Below are 25975 nucleotides of genomic sequence, written 5' to 3'. Positions count from 1 at the left end.
CAGCCATATCAAAGTGTTTACAGTGACTGAAATGTAACAGGTCCACAGATCTATCTGCTTAATATTGTATGTTCACATATTTCTCCAACGTCAGCCATGAGGTAAAGTTAAACAAAGGTAACTTTACAAATAAAACTTTTTTTTTTAATCAAAGCATGTATATTGGAAGAAAACCACCGAGGGGTTTCAATTCCTTAAGTCAGGCGCTCCAAAGGAGTCAGTTATTCACTGGTGTAGATCAAGTGTAGAACAAATTGTCAGCGGTCCCCGTTTCAGCCGTTGAATTTCTGAATGGGCCCCATAGGTTTGTGAGAGAGAGGGTGGCCCTAGATATGCAGATAGCGTGAACCCAGAGCACATAGATTCCAAGGGAAGGAGAGGAAGACTGACAGATAGAGGGAGGTCTTTGTGTTTCTCTCCACTCTGTTTGAAGCCTATAGCCCGCTCTGCCACACTCGGGCCCAGGGGCTGGCCCGGACCCACTTGGTCCTCTGTTTGCTTTAGAACCCAACAGACAGCACACACACACACACTCCTGTGTACTTAGAAAGTATACTGAGGGAGACACACATACACTTAGTTTTGATCGTCCAGTTTCACTCATGCACATTTCCATACTTTTTCTACTTTTAACACACACACACACACACTAATTAATAATTCAGTGGGTCTGCAGAAAGGGAGCCCTTGTCACGCTGGTTAAATAATGAAACAGGCTGGTCAGTGGCTTTGGCAGGGGTTGCTATGGGTACACTGTGGATAGAGAGAAAGTAGAGGGGTGGGTGAGAGGACTGGACTCAGAGAGAGAGAGACTCAAACATTCCAATCCTGATCCTTGCACATTTGAAGCAGAATTCACAAGGGATTGAAGAAGTGAAGGACTCCGTGAAAGGGAGATAATGTAGACAACTTAAAGACAAAGAGAAGAAGAGAGAGAAAGCTTGAAAGGGAAGGGAATGAATAAGAGGGAGCAGGGGAAGAGAAAAGGAATGGAAAGCTGAAGACTTCTCATTACCAAATAGGTAAGTCAAATAAAATTGTATTAGTCACATGCTTCGTAAACAACAGGTTTAGACTAACAGTGAAATAAATGCTTACTTACGGGCCCTTCCCAACAATGCAGAGAGAGAATTTCTATGAAATTACGTTGAACCAACGTGGAATAGACATTGAATTGACGTCTGTGCCTAGTGGGTGGGTCTGTGTGTGTGTTATTTGTGTTTTTGTCTGGTGGGTGTGTCAGCTGTGCATAATTTTCCAGGGAAGGGGAGAACAAAACCCCCTTTTGTTAGCAGCAGTGGGTCTCTCTCTTTCTGTGTTTGTGCGTGCCTGTGTGGGTGTTTCTAAGAATGTTGAATACCACCACAGTAAAACACACTTTGTCACATGTTGTTCTTGACAACTAGCTCTTCATTTTCTACAACTGATGGGCTGCACCGGCTGCCTAAAAAGGACCCAGCGGGAGGGAGATAGTTGGTGATAGAGGGGAGGTGGAGAAAGAGAAAGGCAGAGTATACATTGATTTCTAGAGATAAAGAAAGCACAGCAAATTCTCCAGTGTTAAATCAACACTGAAAGAGTAGGGCGATATACACACTGGAATCAGTGTTCAATGAATACACTGCTTAGTGTAAAACTTTATTCAAATATTTCCCAGAGTGCTTTACCTTTCGAGTGAATTGTAGAGTAACCACCCATGAAAAATAAAATGAAAGCAATTGTCTGAGGATGGTGCTGGACCATCTGACATAAACAGAAAAGGGGACAGTTTGATGAAAAAGCTTTAAATAAAGGTTAAAATCCAGGTCATGTGACAGGATTGTCCAAAACAAAGGGCCCTAATAATAACATATAGAATGCACCAAGCATTCCAGATTAAAACAGGAAAATGTTCCATTTTAGAATTAACAACTAGGTAAGTGGATGAGTGTCAGCTCGAGCTGCAAGCCCCTCCCACACTAACTGGAATGTGGTAGCCTTTAGGAAATAATTAAGCAGAGTTTTATGAGTGTCTCTATAACAGATTGAGTATGGTTGTGGGCTGTTAGCTCTCTGCAATGCTCTGGACATGGTAAGTATGTGTCACACCCTGGCCTTGAGAGGCCGGTTGTTTTTAGTTGGTTTGGTCAGGGCGTGAGAATCTATGCTGGAAATTCTATGTTTGTGATCTAGGTAGTGTATTTCTATGTTTGGCCGGGTGTGATTCCCAATCAGAGACAGCTGTCGCGTTGTCTCTGATTGGGGATCATACTTAAGTAGCCTGTTTGCCTACCTTAATGGTGGGATCTTGTTCCGTGTTAGGCTCGTGTGTGTTTAGCCTGAGGCCTTCACGTTACGTTGTTTCTTGTTTTGTTTCATGTTTATTTGATTTAATAAACATGTTCGCATACCACGCTGCACCTTGGTCTGACCCGTCTCTCAATGATCGTGACAGTATGTGAGAGCAACAGTGTGGTAGATGGGGAGATGGCAGTCTTAGATAACAATAATTTAATAACATTGAGGTACAGGAAAAGAGAAAAAAATGCAAAATGCTGAAGTAAGTTAGAAACCATATAGAATAAGGAACCCTGTTCTACGGTACCACAAGAGTGGAACAATAATTCTGATTTACAACACACACTTTTTTTTACGTCCGAATTTACTGCTGAGAGTTAGAAAGGTAGAATACACAAGGTGCAATTGTGAAATTTGGTTGTGCATCAGAAGATTTTCTCTTGTTATGTCAGTCACTAACCAGGTTTCTATCCAACCTTTTTATGGGAGTAAAGTACATGTCGGATAAAAAATGTCATGACAAGCCTGATGGAAACAGACATTTTTTGGTAAACTTTCCAAACGTTGACAACAAAAGCTGACAAAACAAAATACGCTAGAAAATGTGGGATCTTTTTGAGTCGGTAAAATGTAGTTTGCGAGAAATTACGGTGGAACCGCTTTTATGCGCAAATATTGATATAATAACCATCATTTCGAAGTAAACTTGGAGTCACACGATGACATGTTGTGTGGTCCTCCCACTACGACTCGTTGGGAAAGCATGCTGTTTAATAGGCTACAGAAGAAATAAATTATGATTAACTTCACAGGGTGGTGAAAGTGCACGGTGATGAGCTTGATGCTCCTTTCTGAGGGTCTTATTCTGGTGACATGTAAATCGATGCTTGGCTGCCATTTGACAAATAAAAATAATCTTGCTCTTTTGTCCATAATAATAATCTCATCATGTAGGCTATATGTGCGCTCTAGCCAACAGCGTGCAAATAGCTCTGTTGGCTAGAACGCACGTGCCAATACCAGAGTGGGCACACTCGCTATATAAAGCACTTTTTTTGTGAGAAAACCATCAGTAATTTTGAATGGATGGATGGATGCGATGGAAAACCATGTAACCTTTATTTTTTATTCAGTACATGGGAATTTAACTTCTAAAGGTATTGTTATGTGCACTATGTCATCACGCACAGCCTTTTATCTGCAACAAGTCCATTTGATGGAAACATCTCTGGTGGAAAAATGCACATTATTTGTATCCCCCTAGAGTCGATTGACGCACCAGTGTGTCAATTTAAGTAACATCATAAAAACATCCCCATCAAAATCCGTCAATTTAAACTAGAAATATCTCAACCCACCGCATCCGCCTATGTCGCACTTCCGCATCTGCGGTGAAAGGTGGCAGAGCTAGAGCTGTGTTTGTCAGACCATGAGACATTCCGAAAATTGGTCTAATCAGAAAAACGTCTGTAGTGTTCGAATGGTTTGGCCTATAAACTATTACCACTCTATGGATAGAGTGGTACCGTTTGGGCTACAAACTAATGTGACCCCACAAGTGTCACGGGACTTGTCTGTAGGTAACAAGTACCGGTAAAAAAAAAAATATGAAGGTAGTTTTGTGCCTATCCCAAAAAAGGGGTTAAATATGTGTACAAAATATATATATATATATATACAGTGGGGGGAAAAAGTATTTAGTCAGCCACCAATTGAGCAAGTTCTCCCACTTAAAAAGATGAGAGAGACCTGTCATTTTCATCATAGGTACACGTCAACTATGACAGACAAATTGAGAATTTTTTTCTCCAGAAAATCACATTGTAGGATTTTTTATGAATTTATTTGCAAATTATGGTGGAAAATAAGTATTTGGTCACCTACAAACAAGCAAGATGTCTGGCTCTCACAGACCTGTAACTTCTTTAAGAGGCTCCTCTGTCCTCCACTCGTTACCTATATTAATGGCACCTGTTTGAACTTGTTATCAGTAAAAAAGAGACCTGTCCACAACCTCAAACAGTCAAACTCCAAAGGCTGGGAAGACTGAATCGGAAGGCTGGGAAGACTGAAAAGAGCTGTCAAAGGACACCAGAAACAAAATTGTAGACCTGCACCAGGCTGGGAAGACTGAATCTGCAATAGGTAAGCAGCTTGGTTTGAAGAAATCAACTGTGGGAGCAATTATTAGGAAATGGAAGACATACAAGACCACTGATAATCTCCCTCGATCTGGGGCTCCACGCAAGATCTCACCCCGTGGGGTCAAAATGATCACAAGAACGGTGAGCAAAAATCCCAGAACCACATGGGGGGACCTAGTGAATGACCTGCAGAGAGCTGGGACCAAAGTAACAAAGCCTACCATCAGTAACACACTACGCCGCCAGGGACTCAAATCCTGCAGTGCCAGACGTATCCCCCTGCTTATGCCAGTACATGTCCAGGCCCGTCTGAAGTTTGCTAGAGTGCGTTTGGATGATCCAGAAGAGGATTTTGGAGAATGTCATATGGTCAGATGAAACCAAAATAGAACTTTTTGGTAAACTCAACTCGTCGTGTTTGGAGGACAAAGAATGCTGAGTTGCATCCAAAGAACACCATACCTACTGTGAAGCATGGGGGTGGAAACATCATGCTCTGGGGCTGTTTTTCTGCAAAGGGACCAGGACGACTGATCCGTGTAAAGGAAAGAATGAATGGGGCCATGTATCGTGAGATTTTGAGTGAAAACCTCCTTCCATCAGCAAGGGCATTGAAGATGAAACGTGGCTGGGTCTTTCAGCATGACAATGATCCCAAACACACCGCCCGGGCAACGAAGGAGTGGCTTTGTAAGAAGCATTTCAAGGTCCTGGAGTGGCCTAGCCAGTCTCCAGATCTCAACCCCATAGAAAATCTTTGGAGGGAGTTGAAAGTCCATGTTGCCCAGCGACAGCCCCAAAACATCACTGTTCAAGAGGAGATCTGCATGGAGGAATGTGCCAAAATACCAGCAACAGTGTGTGAAAACCCCACGGGGTGAGATCTTGCGTGGAGCCCCAGATCGAGGGAGATTATCAGTGGTCTTGTATGTCTTCCATTTCCTAATAATTGCTCCCACAGTTGATTTCTTCAAACCAAGCTGCTTAACTATTGCAGATTCAGTCTTCCCAGCCTGGTGCAGTTCTACAAAAAAATTTCTGGTGTCCTTTGACAGCTCTTTGGTCTTGGCCATAGTGGAGTTTAGAGTGTGACTGTTTGAGGTTGTGGACAGGTGTTTTTTATACTGATAACAAGTTCAAACAGGTGCCATTAATACAGGTAACGAGTGGAGGACAGAGGAGCCTCTTAAAGAAAAAGTTACAGGTCTGTGAGAGCCAGAAATCTTGCTTGTTTGTAGGTGACCAATTACTTATTTTCCACCATAATTTGCAAATAAATTCATAAAAAATCCTACAATGTGACTTTCTGGATTTTTTTTTCTTCTAAATTTGTCTGTCATAGTTGACGTGTACCTATGATGAAAATTACAGGCCTCTCTCATCTTTTTAAGTGGGAGAACTTGCACAATTGGTGGCTGACTAAATACTTTTTTCCCCCACTGTATATATATATATATATATATATATATATATATATTGTGATGTCACGAGAGGCTGTGTCCTGGAGGGACGTTACATCCCCCTGAGGTGGCTGCAAACCCAGACAGCTATGGCTCCATCTGCTGGTATGGTCGGGAACTCCAACCCTCTATGGCCAATCTTCCCACGCAGCTGAAACCAATCAGGAGCTGATGAGCTGAAGGTTTGTTGAAGGGAAGAGACACGGTCTCCAAGGGGGGCTCTCTGGAGGACAAGAGTGCTGCACGTCCACTTCCATGAGGAATATAAGGATTTGGAGATACTTACCTTTGGGAAAATACTCACCTTTGGATATATGCACCGGTGGAAATACGTGTGGGACATTTGGAAGGACGTTTTGCTGGGTTGGCCACTAGCTGCAACGTGGAATACAGTAAGACTGGGGAAAAGTTATTTGAGCGAGTGAGAGTTATGATTTTGGATGTGGAAGAGACATCCCTGAACTGTTAACCCTTAAAGAGCCACAAGAGAACAGAATTGTGTTATACTTTCGTTAGTTTCCCAAGACCTTTAATAAAATCCTTGTTTTGATTGAACCTGGTCTCCTTGCACTACTTGAGCAATCCCGCTGAAAGCTGTGTAGCCTCTCGTGACATCACAGATGGTGGAGAATACAGGCACGCTCAAGCGTTAATAGTGCATGTCAGAGGAGGATACCGAAGGTTTGATCACCCAGTTTTCCAAGTTGGCCGTAGGCTCCCCGCCGACTGAAATGGAGGACATATTGAAAGCCCTTGTTGCTGGCCAGCAAGCCCAGATGCAAGCAAACGTGGCTCTCTTGGAGGAGCAAAAGAAAGCCAACCTTCTGAAGGCAGAGGAATTGCAGTTGCAGAGACAGAGGGTGGTCCAAAATACCCGCCCAATAAAGGCAAGTGACTTTATATCTAAGATGGGAGCTACCGATGACATTGAGGCATACCTGCATGCATTTGAGGCCACGGCCACTAGGGAAGCCTGGCCCAAGCAACAGTGGGTTGGTCTGTTAGCCCCCTTTCTAACCGGGGAATCGCTGAATGCTGTCCGGGACCTGGGCCCTGACCAGGTTACTGACTATGATGCCCTGAAGTCTGAGATCCTCAGCAGATATGGACTCACAAAGTTTGGTATGGCCCAGCGCTTTCACAGCTGGACCTTCCAACCAGACCAACCTCCTCGGGCGCAGATGCATGAACTTGTCCGAATCGCAAGGAAATGGCTGGATCCGCAGAGGAATACAGCAGCGGCGGTGGTGGAGGCCGTTGTGGTGGATCGTTACCTCACGCGCCCTGCCTTATGAGGCAAAACGGTTCATCAGTCAACAGGCCTTGACCACGGCTGATCTGACCGTGGAAGCTGTGGAAAAGTACCAGGCCACAGCGGAGATGCTGAATGCTTCCCGAAAAGACCCCAGGAGTGCGGCCCCACCACAAATGGGAAGAACCCGTCCAAAGGACCCCAAGGTCTCGAACCCAGCCACGTCAGGACTTATCCCGGCTCCAGGGGGAGCCAGAAACCAGACGGGTCCAAGAAGAGTACACCAGGAGGGGGAAACTCGACAGTGTTACCGGTGTGGGGAGATGGGACATATCTCCTGGCAGTGTGGGAAACCAGCCGATGAACCTATGCCCACTGCGGAGTCCTCCAGCTCAGCACCCACACACCGTTTTGCCTCGCTCTTGGGAGTCGTAGATGGCGGCCCAGATCGACCCCCCACCTGCCCGGTAACTGTGAATCACCATGATGTGGAGGCCTTACTGGATTCTGGTAGCCGGGCCACCCTGGTGCGTAAGGATTTGGTGGGCCCAACGTGTCTGACCCCGGGGAAAAGTCCTCCCAGTTTCCTGTGTCCATGGGGACACCAGAGAATACCCCATTACTGAACTTACAATGACCAGCACACGGGGAACCATACACACGACGGCGGGGGTGGTTGATTCCCTCCCCGTCCCTGTCCTAATTGGACGAGACTGCCCAGCCTTTTACCCACTCTGGAGAGAGTCTCAGGAGAGGATAACCCGAGTACCTCGGAAACGGAGAGGCAAGACTCATCCTGGGAAGGCTCCGGTGCAATCCTCCGAGTTACTCACTCCCGCCCGGGCTCTGATAGGGATGGCAGGTGCCCAGACCGACACAGAGACGGAGCTACAGAATCTGGACAAAGAACTGTCTGGTCTGAAGGGGACCGCTGAGAGGTATAGTTTGTTAAAGCAACAGTTAGACATGAAGACAGAAGAGTTAGATATCCTCCAGGCTAAACTCCAACAGAGCTCCTTCCCTAAGCAACAGGAGGAGCTGGAGAGGCTGCGCAGGACCATCGAGGAGTGTGAGGAGACCCTGCGCAGTAGTAAGGAGGTCCAGAAGAAGGCAGAGGAGAAGTACAAGGTGTTGGAGAATAAGATGAAGAATGCGGAGGCAGAGAGAGAGAAGGAACTGAAAGCTGCTCAACAGAAGCTAAACTCTGCTAAAACCAAGGCTGATGCGTTCAGTAAGAAACTCAAGGAGAGACAACAGGAGGCTGAGTCCCTGGTCCTAGAGGTGGAGGAGTTGAAGAGAGAGCAGGCTGGCAAGCACCACGGCAATGCGGACGCCCTCTCCCGGCGTGATGCCTTCTTCGCTGCCTTTACCCGACGAGGACGTCGGTCCCGAGGAGGGGGATGTGTGATGTCACGAGAGGCTGTGTCCTGGAGGGACGTTACATCCCCCTGAGGTGGCTGCAAACCCAGACAGCTATGGCTCCATCTGCTGGTATGGTCGGGAACTCCAACCCTCTATGGCCAATCTTCCCACGCAGCTGAAACCAATCAGGAGCTGATGAGCTGAAGGTTTGTTGAAGGGAAGAGACACGGTCTCCAAGGGGGGCTCTCTGGAGGACAAGAGTGCTGCACGTCCACTTCCATGAGGAATATAAGGATTTGGAGATACTTACCTTTGGGAATATACTCACCTTTGGATATATGCACCGGTGGAAATACGTGTGGGACATTTGGAAGGACGTTTTGCTGGGTTGGCCACTAGCTGCAACGTGGAATACAGTAAGACTGGGGAAAAGTTATTTGAGCGAGTGAGAGTTATGATTTTGGATGTGGAAGAGACATCCCTGAACTGTTAACCCTTAAAGAGCCACAAGAGAACAGAATTGTGTTATACTTTCGTTAGTTTCCCAAGACCTTTAATAAAATCCTTGTTTTGATTGAACCTGGTCTCCTTGCACTACTTGAGCAATCCCGCTGAAAGCTGTGTAGCCTCTCGTGACATCACAATATATATATATATATATATATATATATATATATATATATATATATATATATATATACTGCTCAAAAAAATTAAGGGAATACTAAAATCACACATCCTAGATCTGAATGAATGAAATAATCTTATTAAATACTTTTTTCTTTACATAGTTGAATGTGCTGACAACAAAATCACACAAAAATTATCAATGGAAATCAAATCTATCAACCCATGGAGGTTTGGATTTGGAGTCACACTCAAAATTAAAGTGGAAAACCACACTACAGGCTGATCCAACTTTGATGTAATGTCCTTAAAACAAGTCAAAATGAGGCTCCGTAGTGTGTGTGGCCTCCACGTGCCTGTATGACCTCCCTACAACGCCTGGGCATGCTCCTGATGAGGTGGCAGATGGTCTCCTGAGGGATCTCCTCCCAGACCTGGACTAAAGCATCCGCCAACTCCTGGACAGTCTGTGGTGCAACGTGGCGTTGGTGGATGGAGCGAGACATGATGTCCCAGATGTGCTCAATTGGATTCAGGACTGGGGAATGGGCGTGCCAGTCCATAGCATCAATGCCTTCCTCTTGCAGGAACTGCTGACACACTCCAGCCACATGAGGTCTAGCATTGTCTTGCATTAGGAGGAACCCAGGGGCAACCGCACCAGCATATGGTCTCACAAGGGGTCTGAGGATCTCATCTCGGTACCTAATGGCAGTCAGGCTACCTCTGGCGAGCACATGGAGGGCGGTGCGGCCCCCCAAAGAAATGCCACCCCATACCATGACTGACCCACCGCCAAACCGGTCATGATGGAGGATGTTGCAGGCAGCAGAACGTTCTCCACGGCGTCTCCAGACTCTGTCACGTCTGTCACATGTGCTCAGTGTGAACCTGTGAAGAGCACAGGGCGCCAGTGGCGAATTTGCCAATCTTGGTGTTCTCTGGCAAATGCCAAACGTCCTGCACGGTGTTGGGCTGTAAGCACAACCCCACCTGTGGACGTCGGGCCCTTATACCACCCTCATGGAGTCTGTTTCTGACCGTTTGAGCAGACATATGCACATTTGTGGCCTGCTGGAGGTCATTTTGCAGGGCTCTGGCAGTGCTCCTCCTGCTCCTCCTTGCACAAAGGCGGAGGTAGCGGTCCTGCTGCTGGGTTGTTGCCCTCCTACGGCCTCCTCCACATCTCCTGATGTACTGGCCTGTCTCCTGGTAGCGCCTCTATGCTCTGGACACTACGCTGACAGACACAGCAAACCTTCTTGCCACAGCTCGCATTGATGTGCCATCCTGGATGAGCTGCACTACCTGAGCCACTTGTGTGGGTTGTAGACTCCGTCTCATGCTACCACTAGAGTGAAGGCACCGCCAGCATTCAAAAGTGACCAAAACATCAGCCAGGAAGCATAGGAACTGAGAAGTGGTCTGTGGTCACCACCTGCAGAACCAGTCCTTTATTGGGGGTGTCTTGCTAATTGCCTAAAATGTCCACCTGTTGTCTATTCCATTTGCACAACAGCATGTGAAATGTATTGTCAATCAGTGTTGCTTCCTAAGTGGACAGTTTGATTTCACAGAAGTGTGATTGACTTGGAGTTACATTGTGTTGTTTAAGTGTTCCCTTTATTTATTTTTAGCAGTGTATTTCCTGAGCTTTCAATTATTTCCTAGATATAGGACAGACACTTCAAACCCTTATTTCTTATGATGCATTTTTTGACTGTCTTTTTCTGGGCTATAGTAGTAAAGGCTAAATTCAATATTTTATCAATTTCCCCCTTCCCCACATGAATATCTGTGGCCAATTGGATGGAAACCTAGCTATTGACAGTCACTCAATTAGTCCATTACAGCTAAAACTTTTTTGATTGGTAAGTTAGTTTGCTAGACTATCTAAACTTGTAGTAATCATGGTCGTATTACCAACCAGAGGGGGCCTATTGATTTAGTTAGTCACACTCTCACTCAGATATCATATTAAAAACTGCAAACATTTCTCTCCACCCTTTGATAAAATGTGTAGAATTGCACTAAACTTGATTTAAAACTGCAACATTTTCTCTACGCCCCATGGCAAAAAGTGTAGAATTGCAGAAAATTAAGTTCCACTTAGAAAATTAAGTTCCACTTAGGGTCCCCCAAAAGGCTTGGCTCTGACTGCATGTGTGGTTATGGATGTGGATATGCAGACCCGAGAGCCACTTATGATGAGTTCTGATTTTTTGGTGGCCCCCATCCCCATCAAAGTTGCCCATCCCTGGTCTAGAAGGTGCATTGTGTTAACTTCATTAAGGAGAGAGGCAGCCATGATGATACCCACAGACATACAGACAGGCAGAGAGGTAGAGAGAGATAGGTCACAAACAGGTAAGATGGTGAGAAGTGCCTCGTCAAGCTCATAGAGTTCCAGTATTCATACTCCTTGACTTATTTCACATTTTGTTGTGTTACAGCCTGAATTCAAAATGGATTAAATAGATTTATTTTCTCACCCATCTACACACAATACCGCATAATGACAAAGTGAAAACATGTTTTTTGGAAATCTTTGCACATTTATTGAAAATGAAATACAGAAATATCTCACACTCCTGAGTCAATACTTTGTAGGAGTAACTACAATGTTATTGATCCATCTTCAATTTTCTCCTATCACAGCCATTAAACTCTGTAACTGTTTTAAAGTCACCATTGGCCTCATGGTGAAATCCCTGAGCGGTTTCCTTCCTTTCCGGCAACTGAGTTAGAAAGACGCCTGTATCTTTGTAGTGATTGGGTGTATTAATAACTTCACAATGCTCAAAGGGATATTCAATGTCTGCTTTTTTTTTTTTTATCTACCAATAGGCACCCTTCTTTGTAAGGCATTTAAAACTTCCCTGGTCTTTTTGGTTGAATCTGAGTTTGAAATTCACTGTTAGACTGAGTGACCTTACAGATAATTGTATGTGTGGGGTACAGAGATGAGGTAGTCATTCAAAAATCATGTTAAACACTATTGCACACAGAGGGAGTCCATGCAACTTATTATGTGACTTCTTAAGCAAATTGTTACTCCTGAACTTATTTAGGCTTGCGATAACCAAGGGTTTGAATACTTATTGTCTCAAGACATTTCAGATTTTCATTTCATTTTCATTTCATTATAAATAAAATAAATAAATAATATGCCATTTAGCAGACGCTTTTATCCAAAGCGACTTACAGTCATGCGTGCATACATTTTTGTGTATGGGTGGTCCCAGGGATCGAACCTACTACCTTGGCGTTACAAGCGCCGTGCTCTACCAGCTGAGCTACAGAGGACCACGTAGTAGACCATTAGTATGCCAATGACAAAAATCTTGATTTAATCCATTTTAAATTCAGGCTGTAACACAACAAAATGTGGAAAAAGTCAAGGGTTTCCCGAACTCGGTCCTGGGGCCCCCCTTGGGTGCACGTTTTGGTTTTTGCCCTAGCACTACACAGCGGATTCAAGTAATCAAAGCTTGGTGATGAGTTGGTTTGGGAAACACTGCTGTGTATGATCTCTGATTAAATTATAGCGTCTTAAGTCTAGAGCACGTGTCAAACTCATTCCACGGAGGGCCGTGTCTGCAGGGTTTATTACTCCCTCGTATTTGATTCATTAATTAAGGTCACTAAGTAGTAAGGAACTCCTCTCACCTGGTTGTCTAGGTCTTAATTGAAAGGAAAAACCAAAAACCAGCAGACACTAGGCCCTCCATGGAATTAGTTTGACACCCCTGGTCTGGAGGGTGTATTGCATGCATTAACTTAACGCAGGAGAGTGGCAGCCATGATATTTTATTTTGGATCATGGTGGAGATTGAAAGGTCAAACTGAAATTAATCAAATAGTTTTTAACTGTGTATGTTGCTGGTTATTATTACAGTATAATAACTGTATTATAAGCAGAAAATATTCTGTTACGTTTCAAACCATACAGTATGTAGAGCCGCAGTAGTAACAATCTGACATAGAGCAAGTGAGAACAATACTAGGAAATGAATCATACAGTAGCAGAGGGAGTACAAAATGGTTGTTTATTGAATATATCCACATTAACAGTCACACTGCTATTCAGTACAGTATAAATGGCCATGGCCCTAAGACTGATTGGACTGTACCAGAGCACCACAATGTCAGAGTCGCTCCTACGCCCCTGATTATCCGTAACAGGTCTTACAGTTCCAGCTCCCTGCACACACGCCCTTGACAAAACATTTTCTGATGATGACTCATTTTGACCATACGTTTTACCAGTAGTACACTTTATGGACAAAAATTGAATAGTGCCCAATATGAATGTGACCATGAAGTCAGAATATGACCTGTAAATTACGGTCATTTTGGTAATTTACTGGTAGCTTTGCAACCCTACACAGAACTAAATAAGGACTGACTTGTGCAGAATAGCAATTGTTACCAATCATCTGGATTAGTTGGAAGAGTTTACAGTAATTCCTAGACAGGTTATGTAACTGCCTTGAATGTCTAACATTTGTGCCATGTCGAGGTGGTGAGGTGTGTGTGTGTGTGTGTGTGTGTGTGTGTGTGTGTGTGTGTGTTTGGTCTTGATTTTGCTCCTGGTCACAGGTTTTTTATTTTATTTTATTTAACCAGGTAAGCCAGTTGAGAACAAGTTCTCATTTACAACTGCGACCTGGCCAAGATAAAGCAAAGCAGTGCGATTAAAAACAACAACACAGAGTTACATATGGGGTAAAACAAAACATAAAGTCAAAAATACAACAGAAAATATATATACAGTGTGTGCAAATGTAGCAAGTTATGGAGGTAAGGCAATAAATAGGCCACAGTGCAAAATAATTACAATTAGTATTAACACTGGAATGATAGATGTGCAAGAGATGATGTGCAAATAGAGATACTGGGGTGCAAATGAGCAAAATAAATAACAATATGGGGATGAGGTAGTTGGGTGGTCTAATTTCAGATGGGCTGTGTACAGGTGCAGTGATCGGTAAGGTGCTCTGACAACTGATGCTTAAAGTTAGTGAGGGAGATAAGTGTCTCCAGCTTCAGAGATTTTTGCAGTTCGTTCCAGTCATTGGCAGCAGAGAACTGGAAGGAATGGCAGCCAAAGGAGGTGTTGGCTTTGGGGATGACCAGTGAGATATACCTGCTGGAGCGCATACTACGGGTGGGTGTTGCTATGGTGAGCAATGAGCTAAGATAAGGCAGAGATTTGCCTAGCAGTGATTTATAGATGGCCTGGAGCCAGTGGGTTTGGCGACAAATATGTAGTGAGGACCAGCCTACAAGAGCATACAGGTCACAGTGGTGGGTAGTATATGGGGCTTTGGTGACAAAACGGATGGCACTGTGATAGACTACATCCAATTTGCTGAGTAGAGCGTTGGAGGCTATTTTGTAAATGACATTGCCGAAGCAAAGGATCGGTAGGATAGTCAGTTTTACGAGGGCATATTTGGCAGCATGAGTGAAGGAGGCTTTGTTGCGAAATAGGAAGCCGATTCTAGATTTCACTTTGGATTGGAGATGCTTAATGTGAGTCTGGAAGGAGAGTTTACAGTCTACCAGACACCTAGGTATTTGTAGTTGTCCACATACTCTAGGTCAGACCCGTCGAGAGTAGTGATTCTAGTCGGGTGGGCGGGTGCCAGCAGCGTTCGATTGAAGAGCATGCATTTAGTTTTACTAGTGTTTTAAGAGCAGTTGGAGGCTACGGAAGGAGTGTTGTATGGCATTGAAGCTTGTTTGGAGGTTTGTTAACACATTGTCCAATGAAGGGCCAGATGTTTACAAAATGGTGTCGTCTGCGTAGAGGTGGATCTGAGAGTCACCAGCAGCAAGAGCGACATCATTGATATACACGGAGAAAAGAGTCAGCCCAAGAATTGAACCCTGTGGCACCCCCATAGAGACTGCCATAGGTCCAGACAACAGGCCCTCCCATTTAACACATTGAACTCTATCTGAGAAGTAGTTGGTGAACCAGGCGAGGCAGTCATTTAAGAAACCAAGGCTATTTAGTCTGCCAATAAGAATGCGGGTGGCTGAGGTGCAACCATGACCAGCTCGGAAACTGGATTGCATTGCGGAGAAGGTACGGTGGGATTCGAAATGGTTGGTGATCTGTTTGTTAACTTGGCTTTCAAAAAACGTTCGAAAGGCAGGGCAGGATGGATATAGGTCTGTAACAGTTTGGATCTAGAGTGTCACCCCCTTTGAAGAGGGGGATGACCGCGGCAGCTTTCCAATCTCTGGGGATCTCAGACGTTACGAAAGAGAGGTTGAACAGGCTAGTAATAGGGGTTGCGACAATTTCGGCGGCTATTTTTAGAAAGAAAGGGTCCGGATTGTCTAGCCCAGATGATTTGTAGGGGTCCAGATTTTGCAGCTCTTTCAGAACATCAGCTGTCTGAATGAGAAGCGGGGGTGGCATGGGCAAGTTGCAGCGGAGGGTGCAGAGCTGGTGGCCGGTGTAGTGGTAGCCAGGTGGAAAGCATGGTTGTTGAAATTCTCGATTATTGTAGATTTATCGGTGGTGATAGTGTTTCCTAGCCTCAGTGCAGTGGGCAGCTGGGAGGAGGTGCTCTTATTCTCCATGGACTTTACAGTGTCCCAAAACTTTTTGGAGTTAGTGCTACGGGATGCACATTTCTGTTTGAAAAAGCTAGCCTTTGCTTTCCTAACTGCTTATGTATATTGGTTCCTAACTTCCCTGAAAAGCTGCATATCGCGGGGGCTATTCGATGCTAATGCAGTACGCCACAGTATGTTTTTGTGCTGGTCAAGGGCAGTCAAGTCTGAGGAGAACCAGGGGCTATATCTGTTCTTAGTTCTGAATTTTTTGAATGGGGCATGCTTATTTAAGATTGAGAGGAAAGCACTTTTAAAGAACAACCAGGCATCCTCTACTGACGGAATGAGATCGATATCCATCCAGGATACCTGGGCCAGGTCAATTAGGAAGGCCTGCTCGCTAAAGTGTTTTAGGGAGCATTTGACAGTGATGAGGGGTGGTCGTTTGACCGCAGACCCGTTACGGACGCAGGCAATAAGGCAGTGATCGCTGAGATCCTGGTTGAAGACAGCGGAGGTGTATTTAGAGGGTAAGTTAGTCAGGATGATATCTATGAGGGTGCCCATGTTTACGGATTTAGGGTTGTACCTGGTAGGTTCCTTGATAATTTGTGTGAGATTGAGGGCATCTAGTTTGGATTGTAGGATGGCCGGGGTATTAAGCATATCTCAGTTTAGGTCACCAAGCAGTACAAACTCTGAGGATAGATGGGGGGCAATCAATTCACATATGGTGTCCAGGGCACAGCTGGGAACTGAGGGGGGTCTGTAGCAAGCGGCAACAGTGAGAGACTTATTTCTGGAAAGGTGGATTTTTAGAAGTAGGAGCTCAAACTGTTTGGGCACAGACCTGGATAGTATGATAGAGCTCTGCAGGCTATCTCTACAGTAGATTGCAACTCCACCCCCTTTGGCAGTTCTATCTAGACGGAAAATGTTGTAGTTGGGAATGGACATTTCTGAATTTTTGGTGGCCTTCCTAAGCCAGAATTCAGACATTGCTAGAACATCAGGGTTGGCGGAGTGTGCTAACGCAGTGAATAACTCAAACTTAGGAAGGAGGCTTCTGATGTTAACGTGCAGAAAACCAAGGCTTTTACGGTTACAGAAGTCAACAAATGATAACTCCTGGGGAGTAGGAGTGATACTGGGGGCTGCAGGGCCTGGGTTAGCCTCTACATCACCAGAGGAACAGAGTAGGACTAGAATAAGGATACAGCTAAAGGCTTTAAGAACTGGTCTTCTAGTGCGTTGGGTACAGAGAATAAAGGGGGCAGATTTCCGGGCGTTGTAGAATAGATTCAGGGCATTATGTACAGACAAGGATATGGAAGGATATGAGTACAGTGGAGGTAAACCTAAGCGTTGGGTAACAATGAAAGCGAGAGCATCACTGGAGGCACCGATTTGAGCCGGTCTCGGCGTGTATGGGGGGTGGAACAAAGGAGCTATTTGAGGCAGTTTGAGAATGACTTTGGGTTCTATATTGAAATTGTATAATAAGAACTAACTGGAACAGCAATAGGCTAGGCATATTGACATGGGAGAGAGGCATAAAGCAATCACAGGTGTTATTAGAGAGAGCTAAGACAACAACTGGTAATGGCAATGAAAGTTTGGGCTGAGGCTAAACAGATAAACTGGACAGGGTACCGTGTAAAGGAACAGTCCAGCAGGCATCAGCTGTGCAGCTGAGTGATCATAAGGTCCAGTGAACAGTAATATGTGAGTCCGAGAGCAGTTAGAATTGGTGCTAAAGCACAGCGAGCAGGAAGCACGGCTGTTGTTTGCGTGTGCTAGCGGGCCGGGGCTAGCAGATGGATCTTCATGGGAAGCCTGTTGAAACCACAGACGATTACGTCGGCAGACCAGTCATGATGGATCGGCGGGGCTCCGTGTCGACTCTAGGAGGTCCTGTCCGGTTGACAGAGAGGTAGATAGCCGGGAGATGTGCCTAACTCGAGGCAAGCTCAAGGCTGATTAGCCAACAACAACATCCATTTGGTTGCAGCTAGCTAGTTGCGATGATCAGGTGTGAAAGGTCCAGTAATTTAGTTGATTCCGGCAGAAAATCCGATATGTTCTGGGTTGATAACGCGCTGTGCAGACAGTGCAGACTGGCCGATAATAGTCCAGGCTATAGATGGCTGGTAGGTAGTGCAGGCCACGGACAATGGTGAAAAACCGCTAACGGTGGCTAATAGCAAGTAGCTAGTTAGCTGGCTACTCCCGTCCGGTAGACAAAGAGGTAGAAAGCTGGGATATGGGCCTGGCTCAAGGCTAGCTGATGCTTGCTTCGGGGGCAGTGGTGATTAGCCTACAGCAACATCCATTCGGTTGCGGCTAGCTAGTTGCGATCCGGTGTTAGGGTCCAGTGGTTCAGTTATTCCGGCAGAAAATCCGATGTTCTGGGTGAAAACCGCTAACGGTGGCTAATAGCAAGTAGCTAGTTAGCTGGCTACATCCATTTGGTTGCAGCTAGCTAGTTAGCTGGCTAACTAGTTTCAACTGGAGATTCTAGATAAAGGTGAGTAAATAATAGAATCCGTTCCACATTGAGTGAGGCGGGTTGCAGGAAAGTATATTTAGTAGAAGGATTATCTCCCGAGTGGCGCAGTGGTCTAAGGCTGTGCCACTAGATGTCCTGGTTCGAATCCAGGCTCTGTCGTAGCCGGCCACGACCGGGAGACCCATGGGGCGGCGCACAATTGGCCCAGCGTCGTCCAGGGTAGGGGAGGGAATGGCCGGCAGGGATGTAGCTCAGTTGGTAGAGCATGGCGTTTGCAACGCCAGGGTTGTGGGTTTGATTCCCACGGGGGGCCAGTATGAAAAAAAATAATTTATGCACTCACTAACTGTAAGTCGCTCTGGATAAGAGCGTCTGCTAAATGACTAAAATGTAAATGTAAAAATTATGAAAAGTGTGATAGTGAAATATATACAAAAAAATACAAACAGGCTATTTACAGGGACACACAACAAAGAACACGACCGCACTGCTACGCCATCTTGGATATCATTCTGTGTTCAGTTCAAATAGCGCTGATGTACTGTGTTTATGGTTGAACGTGTAATGTTATACGACATATAAGTGCTATTCCACCAAAATCCAATATCCATTCTTATTATGTAGGTAAATCAAAGTATCCAACTGTGTGTGTGTGTGTGTGTGTGTGTGTGAATTAGTAACAGAGGGAGTAGGGAGATTTATGGATGTTTTCATGTTATCCAACAAATGTAAATGCCTGGAGTTTGCTAAACTGCATTGGCACTTGGATTGGAACCGGTGCTATGGTCAGATGACATGAAAATATTGCTTTTTGGCCACACACACCAGTGGTGGGATTTGCATCAAAAGAAAGATGCATATGCAGAAAAGAACGCCAACCTACTGTAAAATATGGTGGTGGATCTTTGATGTTATTGGGCTATTTTGCTTCCACTAATCCTGGAGCCCTTGTTACGGTCAACGGCATCATGAACCTTACCCAATACCAGAGTATTTTAGCCAATAACCTGGTTAACTTTGCCAGGAGACTGAAACGTGACCGCAAGGGGATCTTCCAGCAAGACAATAACCCTAAGCACACATCTAAATCCACAAAGAACTAGTTAATTGACCACAAAATCAACATTTTGCAATGGCCATATCCGTCTCCGGACTTGAACCCCATTTAAAACCTGTGGTTTGAATTGAAGAGGGCAGTCCATAAGGGCAGACAAAGGATATCAAGGATTAGGATATAAATAGGATATAAAATAATATAATAAATAAATAAAAATTGGAGCATCCAGCCACATTACCCACTAGGCCTAGGGATTGTGTGTGTGTGTGTACGTTTTGGAGAGGCCCAGCGACCCGCCCATGGCCTTTTTTACATGGCAGGCAGGGTCCTAGTGTGTTCCACTGTCCTGGCGACCACGTTGGCATCTCATCTCCTCTCTCGCCCAGACACTTACTGGAACCACACAGCCAGGAAGTGATCTCACTTAAGCCCTGGACCTCGGTGGAAAAGCCAAAGTTTCCATCTGTTTTGTCTTCCCTGCAGTGGACAGTTTTCTTGGTTGCTAGCAACACAGCCGCCACACAAACACAAACATGAACGAATGTGCCCATACTCTCAATGAGGCAAACATGCTCATATACTAGTCAGTAAACACAGTGTATTAGCGTGTTTTGGTGAGTGAGTCATGACTGAGAGTGTTTGAATAGTACAAATCATGCATGGTGCTGCACACTGACGTATCTGTTCAGTGGAACAAGCCTGTGAGACATTGATATTTACCCATAAGCCCCTCTGTCACAACGTTCCTAGGAAGACAAACGGGAAGGGGGGGTAGTTATGTTGTGGTTTGTTTGACCTTTGCTGTTTTCGACACGTCTTTTTTTTATGTCTGCATTCTTTTCACACCTCAGTTTCACAATGTTAGTAGTTTCCGGCTTCCACCTCACAGCAAACTCTCCTAGTGTTAAATTAACACAAAGTGTGGACCTGTATAGACACTGGAACAGTGTCAAAGGTCATGATGAACAGTCAAAATCATGTTTGGATGAAACCAGATCAAAGTATGATGACCAAAGTATGAAAAATGACTGTTGCTTCTACATTGGTAAAGTTTGATCTTAAAGTTACTTGTCCCCTCCCCCATGTCAAACTTGGGATTAATTATTAAGGGGACACCTTAACTCTCATTTTAATACACCAATGGTAACATGATATTTGCTTACCTAATTTAAATAAGTACCGCCTTGTAACCAACATCATAGAAGCAGTTGTCAAGTCAACACATCCATCAGTGCTGCTGTGAACCGCATCACAAGAGACCTGCAATTTCAATGTTGTTTGAGTTGCTTTGTGGATCACCAAATTAGCTTGAGCTGATTTAACTGCAACACTGCCGGTAGTTAGCCATGAGAGAAAAAGTACTTTTCAGAATGACTGTTCAGGACCTTTAAAATATAAAATGTTAATTATGACATTTTATTATTTTATTTAGTTTTTTTTTATTTTTTTTTATCAAAATCTTTTGTATAAATTTTTTAACATAATTTTTTTTTTTTTTTTTTTGTCATTTAGCAGACGCTTTTATCCAAAGCGACTTACAGTCATGCGTGCATACATTTTTGTGTATGGGTGGTCCCGGGGATCGAACCCACTACCTTGGCGTTACAAGCGCCGTGCTCTACCAGTTGAGCTACAGAGGACCACATATTCACTTAGGATCTCACTTGGTGAAGTCCATAGGACTGAACATTGATGAATGAAACAAGCATGTCTCTGTCACTAACAAATTCAATCATTGGTGGTAACGCTACAATTCACTTGAACAGCAAAGCACTCTGGGAAATATGCAAATCAAGCTTTACACTAAGCAGTGTGTTAATTCAACACTGTTCAGTGTCTCTTCGGGTCCACACTTTTAGTGTTAATTTAACACTGGGTATTTTTGCTGTTTATCAGCTGTTGATTCATAGAGAGACATAAGTATGCATATGAGTATAATTATATGTATTGTGGGCATGTTTTTTTTTGTATATATTTTTTTACATATGCATGTGTTTCTCTGGGAGAGAATGTGTTTTGTGTACTAGTTGGTACACATACACACAAACACAATCAGTAAAGGCAGTAACATTAATGAGTACCATCAGGCCATATGTCATCTCCCTCTAGTGTATGACCTAAAGAGACCACTGTGTACTGCCATTACCCTGTCACAGGCCAACATACTCCTATTTCAAATCCAAGTCTTCATAGTTTTTCAAAGGACAAGAACATAATGCACATTGGCTATATTGTCTCCTTTTTTGCAGCTTGTATTAATTGAAAAAAAGTCAGATTAAATGTATGGTAGTCAGATAACATGATTAGATAGAAATGCTATTTTAATAATTAAAGTGGTCTCGATTAGTCTGAATGGCGTGATAAAAATGTTTTTAGTAGTACCATATTCTAACAGCAGGTGGAAGCTGGAGATGCATCACTGACATGGAGAGGAAGGTGCAGCCAGTAGAAGAGGAGAGAGAGAGAGAGAGGGAGGAAATAAGGGAGGGAGGGAGTGAAAGCGAGTGACATGAGGAGAAAATGGGCAGAGAATTTGTCTGTCATGTCATCACTGAAGACTGTCCATGGTGTCCCATGTTCAGAGCGTAAGCCTGTCCTCTCTATCTTTCTCCTCTCCTTCTCTCTCTCTCCTCCCTGCTCTCTGTCTCTCCCCCTCTCTGCCTCTCTCTCTCTGGGCTGACCGTTTCTCACCCTTGCGTCTGCTAGACAGGGGTGCGGAGTTCCAGCGGGTCTTTCAACAGATGTGGAAGGCTAAGTTGCTGCGTCAGGAGCAGAGCTAAAAGCCTAACATCAGAGAAGACGACAACAACATGCCTCCCTGACCACCGCCAGCGCAATCCCTGTAAGTAGCCATACATTTAATAGTCAAGCCACTTCTTGCGTCATTTATCCTATGGGAATCTGTTAAAGTGCCTGCCTTATGTCTGTGTGTGCATGTGTGTATACGTGACAGACATAGAAAACGAGAGAGAAGGAGAGAGAGGATTTGGAGAGAGGATTTGGAGAGCGAGAGGGAGAGGGGGGAATGGGTGGCTGCTTGCGGCCGCATGTGGAACATGATGTCAGAGGAATGCTCTGTGCTTCTGCTCATAGCTGTCTGGAACAGCAGCCTCCCTCCCTCCCTCCCTCTCCTTCAGCATCCGGCCCTGCAGCTGGAGCCTGCAGCAAGGGAGGGAAAGGAGGGAGAGAGAGAGGGAGACAGTAGGACTGGTGTGACATAAGACGGAGAGAGGGATGAGTGGGACTTGGACAGTAACGGAGTGGAAATTAGGAGGAAGATAACTAAACAGGAGTTTATAGAGCTGCATAGGCTTCTAGTATTGCAGACCTGTGAGTCAGGGCTGTGGTCTGGAGGATGAAGGGAACAGTAGTCTATTAGAGCTTGGGCTCTGGTAATGCAGACTGGGCTGTGGTTCTGTGTACTTAGTAGGGGTCAGGTGACTGAAGGATACAGTGTCTGCAGGCAGAGGGAGTTAGAAGCAGCCAGACACTTAGCACAGAATGGGAGTAAGTTAACATAGTGTTGTATGAAGCCACAGCTGCTGAGATTTTAGTTTAGATTTAAGGCCAGTGGCATATTCTGTTTAAAGTTATTTTGTGCTGTGTGATGCATACAACCTGTTGATGCAAAGCTGAGCATTGGGATTGACATAGCCAATCCTCTGTAAATCTGGATTTTCAACCAAATATATCCTCTTAGATTAGAGAGAGAATATAGTCTGAATATGCCAGCCTGGCACTGTTTTGGCAACTGAAGCCCTGATCAGCGCTATACGCAGTTTATATAAGAGATAAATAATAAGGATTCTTTGTGACCAGATCCATCCTTATTTATTTCCATCTAAGTACATTTTGTCCAACCGTGATGCGAATCACAGCATTGGAAAGTCCTCTCCTTGTTAAAAAAAAAATACTTCTTGAAGTCAAGACGGCTTATTCATCCCACTTTTCCTTTGCTCCACAATGGGGAAAGAAAGAGGCAGTGTTTTAATTTTCCTGCCAGTTTTAATGTGACTGACCACTGCCTTTACCGCAGCGCAGCACGGCGCAGGCACTTTTATAGACAGCCAAATGCCATCCGCAGTAGCCCAGGGCCTGGAAGGACCTTGCCCTGCGGTAGCCTGGGTTGTCCTAGAAATGAAGACCTGAATTCAGCTGGCTGTCTCTCACAGCCCTCATACCAATAAACTGGAGATGTTAATCAGAAGCAGCTAGGTTACTGTAGGACAGAACAGCGATGGATCATGTGCTATTCTAAGCAAGGGAGAGTCTGTATAATTGTGTGTTATTTTGTGACAAAGAGGCAGAGAGCAATCTGACTCATTTTTCCCACTGGTATGATTTGTCTTGCTTTCGATTTAGCTTTATGAATTGGTCTTTGTGTCTACGTTGTGATTTCAACCTAATATACACCCAAAGCTCCTTAAAAACATGTACTTACATAACTTTCCCTCCTATCATACAGATTTACATACAGCCGTCAGGATATCCACTCGATGAAGATGTTGTCCAATTGGTTGCCTTGGAGATGTCTCTAACCAGGGCCTCCTCTTGGCGCCGTCCCCCTGCCCTGTTGCCGTGGCTGCTGTGGACTCTGTGGGTTCTACTCCTCCCCTCAACTGTCACCCCGACCACAGGCCCAGGCAACAGCACCCTGCTCTTCGACAGCACAGAAAACGGCAACAGCCTGCGGAACTGCAGCTGCTCCGCCCACATCCAGGACTGTGACGAGGCGCTGGCAAACCTGCTGTGCAGCTGCCACACTGTGCTGCGCTCCAAGCTGACTCCCGGTGGCCTGAGGGAGCAGGGCGGACTGACCGTGTGGCTCAGAGAGCCCTGGGTCCTCACAGAGCTGCTGAACGGCAGCGTGGTGCCCGACCTCCACCTGTCCTTCTGTGGCACCAGCACCCTGGCCATCCCCACCCAGTACCTGGCCCTGTTCGGCCTCCGTAGGCTGAGGGTGCACAGTGCTGCCCAGGGCGCCCCACACCTGGAGCAGGTCCTCACCATCGCCTCTAGGAGTAGGGATATGGAGGGGATGGGGTGCCTCTCCTCCACTGACCCCGCCTCCCCCTCCTCCTCCGTTCTCCATGTATCCTTCCTGGATGTGTCAGTGCTAAACGGGCTGTCGTCCCTGAAGGCCTACAGTGTGAGCGCCCCTCCTTTGTCCACCCTCTTCCAACACTTCCCCCACCTGCCCCTGCCCCTGTACCCCTCCACCACCCTGGATCAGCCCCCGGAGCCCCAACAGGACTGCCTCCTCACCTTCATATACTAGACCTATAGACTCTGAGCTCAGAGCTAGATCTGTGGAAACAAGACTGGGCTGGATGGATGACACTGAGGTGCCTACAAGAGCTCCATCCACCCAGATGTTACTGGATGGGCTTGGTGTGCAGAGAGCTGTGCTGCTTTTCAATGTTTGTCTATATGGTGCGTTTCTACGGTGCAGGAAGAAGAAAAAAAACACTATTCTATGTCCTCAAGAGGCCTCTGAACAAGACAACACAACCATCTCTGAGAAGAAGATGGAGTCATATTTCAATATCATTGCAAGAGAGAGGGAGGGGAAGGGCTGGGGAGAGAGTAAGACGAGCACGGCATCCATAAACTGACAGAGCTTCTAGACCTGCTGTTATGAATGCTATCTGACAGTTAAATTTGCCAGCTGCTCTTTTCTCTCAGTTATTGCGTCCAGATGGCCTATTAAAACATGTTGTTTTGAAACAGGTTACGATGGCTGCCTTATAAATGGGCCAGCCTGGTTAGAATCCTGTTGGATCATCAGGCGATGGACTTCACTCTTCGTGACTGTACAGTTCTGAACCCACCTTAATTAAGCTGGACTTGGTTGGGGTTTTATTCAAGATTAAGCTAAAAGCGTTCTGGACTGGTTTGATCTGGATAATGGTCCGGCCCATGCTGGATTGATTACGTCACTCTGTTTCTGGTGTTCTATAATTCAGGGTTGTCCTGGAACGACCTTGGAGTAGAGTGTTCTCATCCCTATGTTCCACAATGTGTTCTTCTGCTCATGTTCTAGAACAGGGGTAGGCAAACTTTTTGGCTCGAGGGTCACATTGGGATTTTGAAAGGAGGGCCGCACATTTTTTTTTATTACCCCCCCCCAAAAAAAATTTAACCTCCCGCGGGCCGGATTGAATGGGCTCGTGGGCCAGATTTAATGTAGTTTGCCCAATCCTGTTCTAGAAGGACCATGTCTGTACTCTTGTATTTTTACAGTAGTACCTTGACCAGGGACCTAGATCAGCCTAGTAAGGGTTAATAAATTGTACTCATGGTGTAAAAAAAAGGACCTTGCAAAGAGGTGTTAGGAACTCAAAAAGAAGTTCTCTACTCAGAAAACGAATGGCACCAATATGCTCTTCATTTCCATCTCACATCCAGAGAGAGACTTAAACATATCATTAATCTAAAATCACTCTCACAAACAAAGACTGCAGCCAACACTTCTGTTCTGTAGATCCTCCAGAGTCTTTGAGCGTGTGCATGTGATTGTGTGTGTCTGGGCGATGTGTGCATATGTACAGTGCATTCAGAAAGTATTCAGACCCCTTCACTTTTCCGACATTTTGTTACGTTACAGCCTTATTCTAAAATGGATTACATTATTATTTTTCCTCATCAATCTACATTGTAGAATAATAGTGAAGACATCGAAACTATGAAATAACACATATGGAATCATGT

At 45.1% G+C, this 25975-nt stretch overlaps 1 protein-coding gene across 1 annotated transcript; it reads left to right on the top strand.

The window, feature by feature from the left end:
- Positions 1 to 797: 797 nt before the first annotated feature.
- On the top strand, positions 798 to 25845 carry LOC121556167 (uncharacterized protein C21orf62 homolog). Its single transcript, XM_041870062.1, has 3 exons — positions 798 to 1022; positions 21971 to 22106; positions 23730 to 25845. Exon 3 carries the CDS (start codon positions 23793 to 23795, stop codon positions 24540 to 24542), a length of 750 nt encoding a protein of 249 aa, XP_041725996.1. The 5' UTR covers positions 798 to 1022; positions 21971 to 22106; positions 23730 to 23792; the 3' UTR covers positions 24543 to 25845.
- The last annotated feature ends 130 nt before the right edge of the window (positions 25846 to 25975 follow it).

This window comes from Coregonus clupeaformis, chromosome 4 (assembly GCF_020615455.1).
Source record: "Coregonus clupeaformis isolate EN_2021a chromosome 4, ASM2061545v1, whole genome shotgun sequence".
In the NCBI taxonomy this organism is placed as follows: Eukaryota; Metazoa; Chordata; class Actinopteri; order Salmoniformes; family Salmonidae; genus Coregonus; species Coregonus clupeaformis.
The sequence above is the reverse complement of the archived record's forward strand: the minus strand, read 5'-3'. Positions and strand labels throughout refer to the sequence as shown.

What these genes read in the sequence shown, in the direction of transcription:
- LOC121556167 (XM_041870062.1), top strand. Translation starts at nt 23,793, where the DNA reads ATGTCTCTAACCAGGGCCTCCTCTTGGCGCCGTCCCCCTGCCCTGTTG.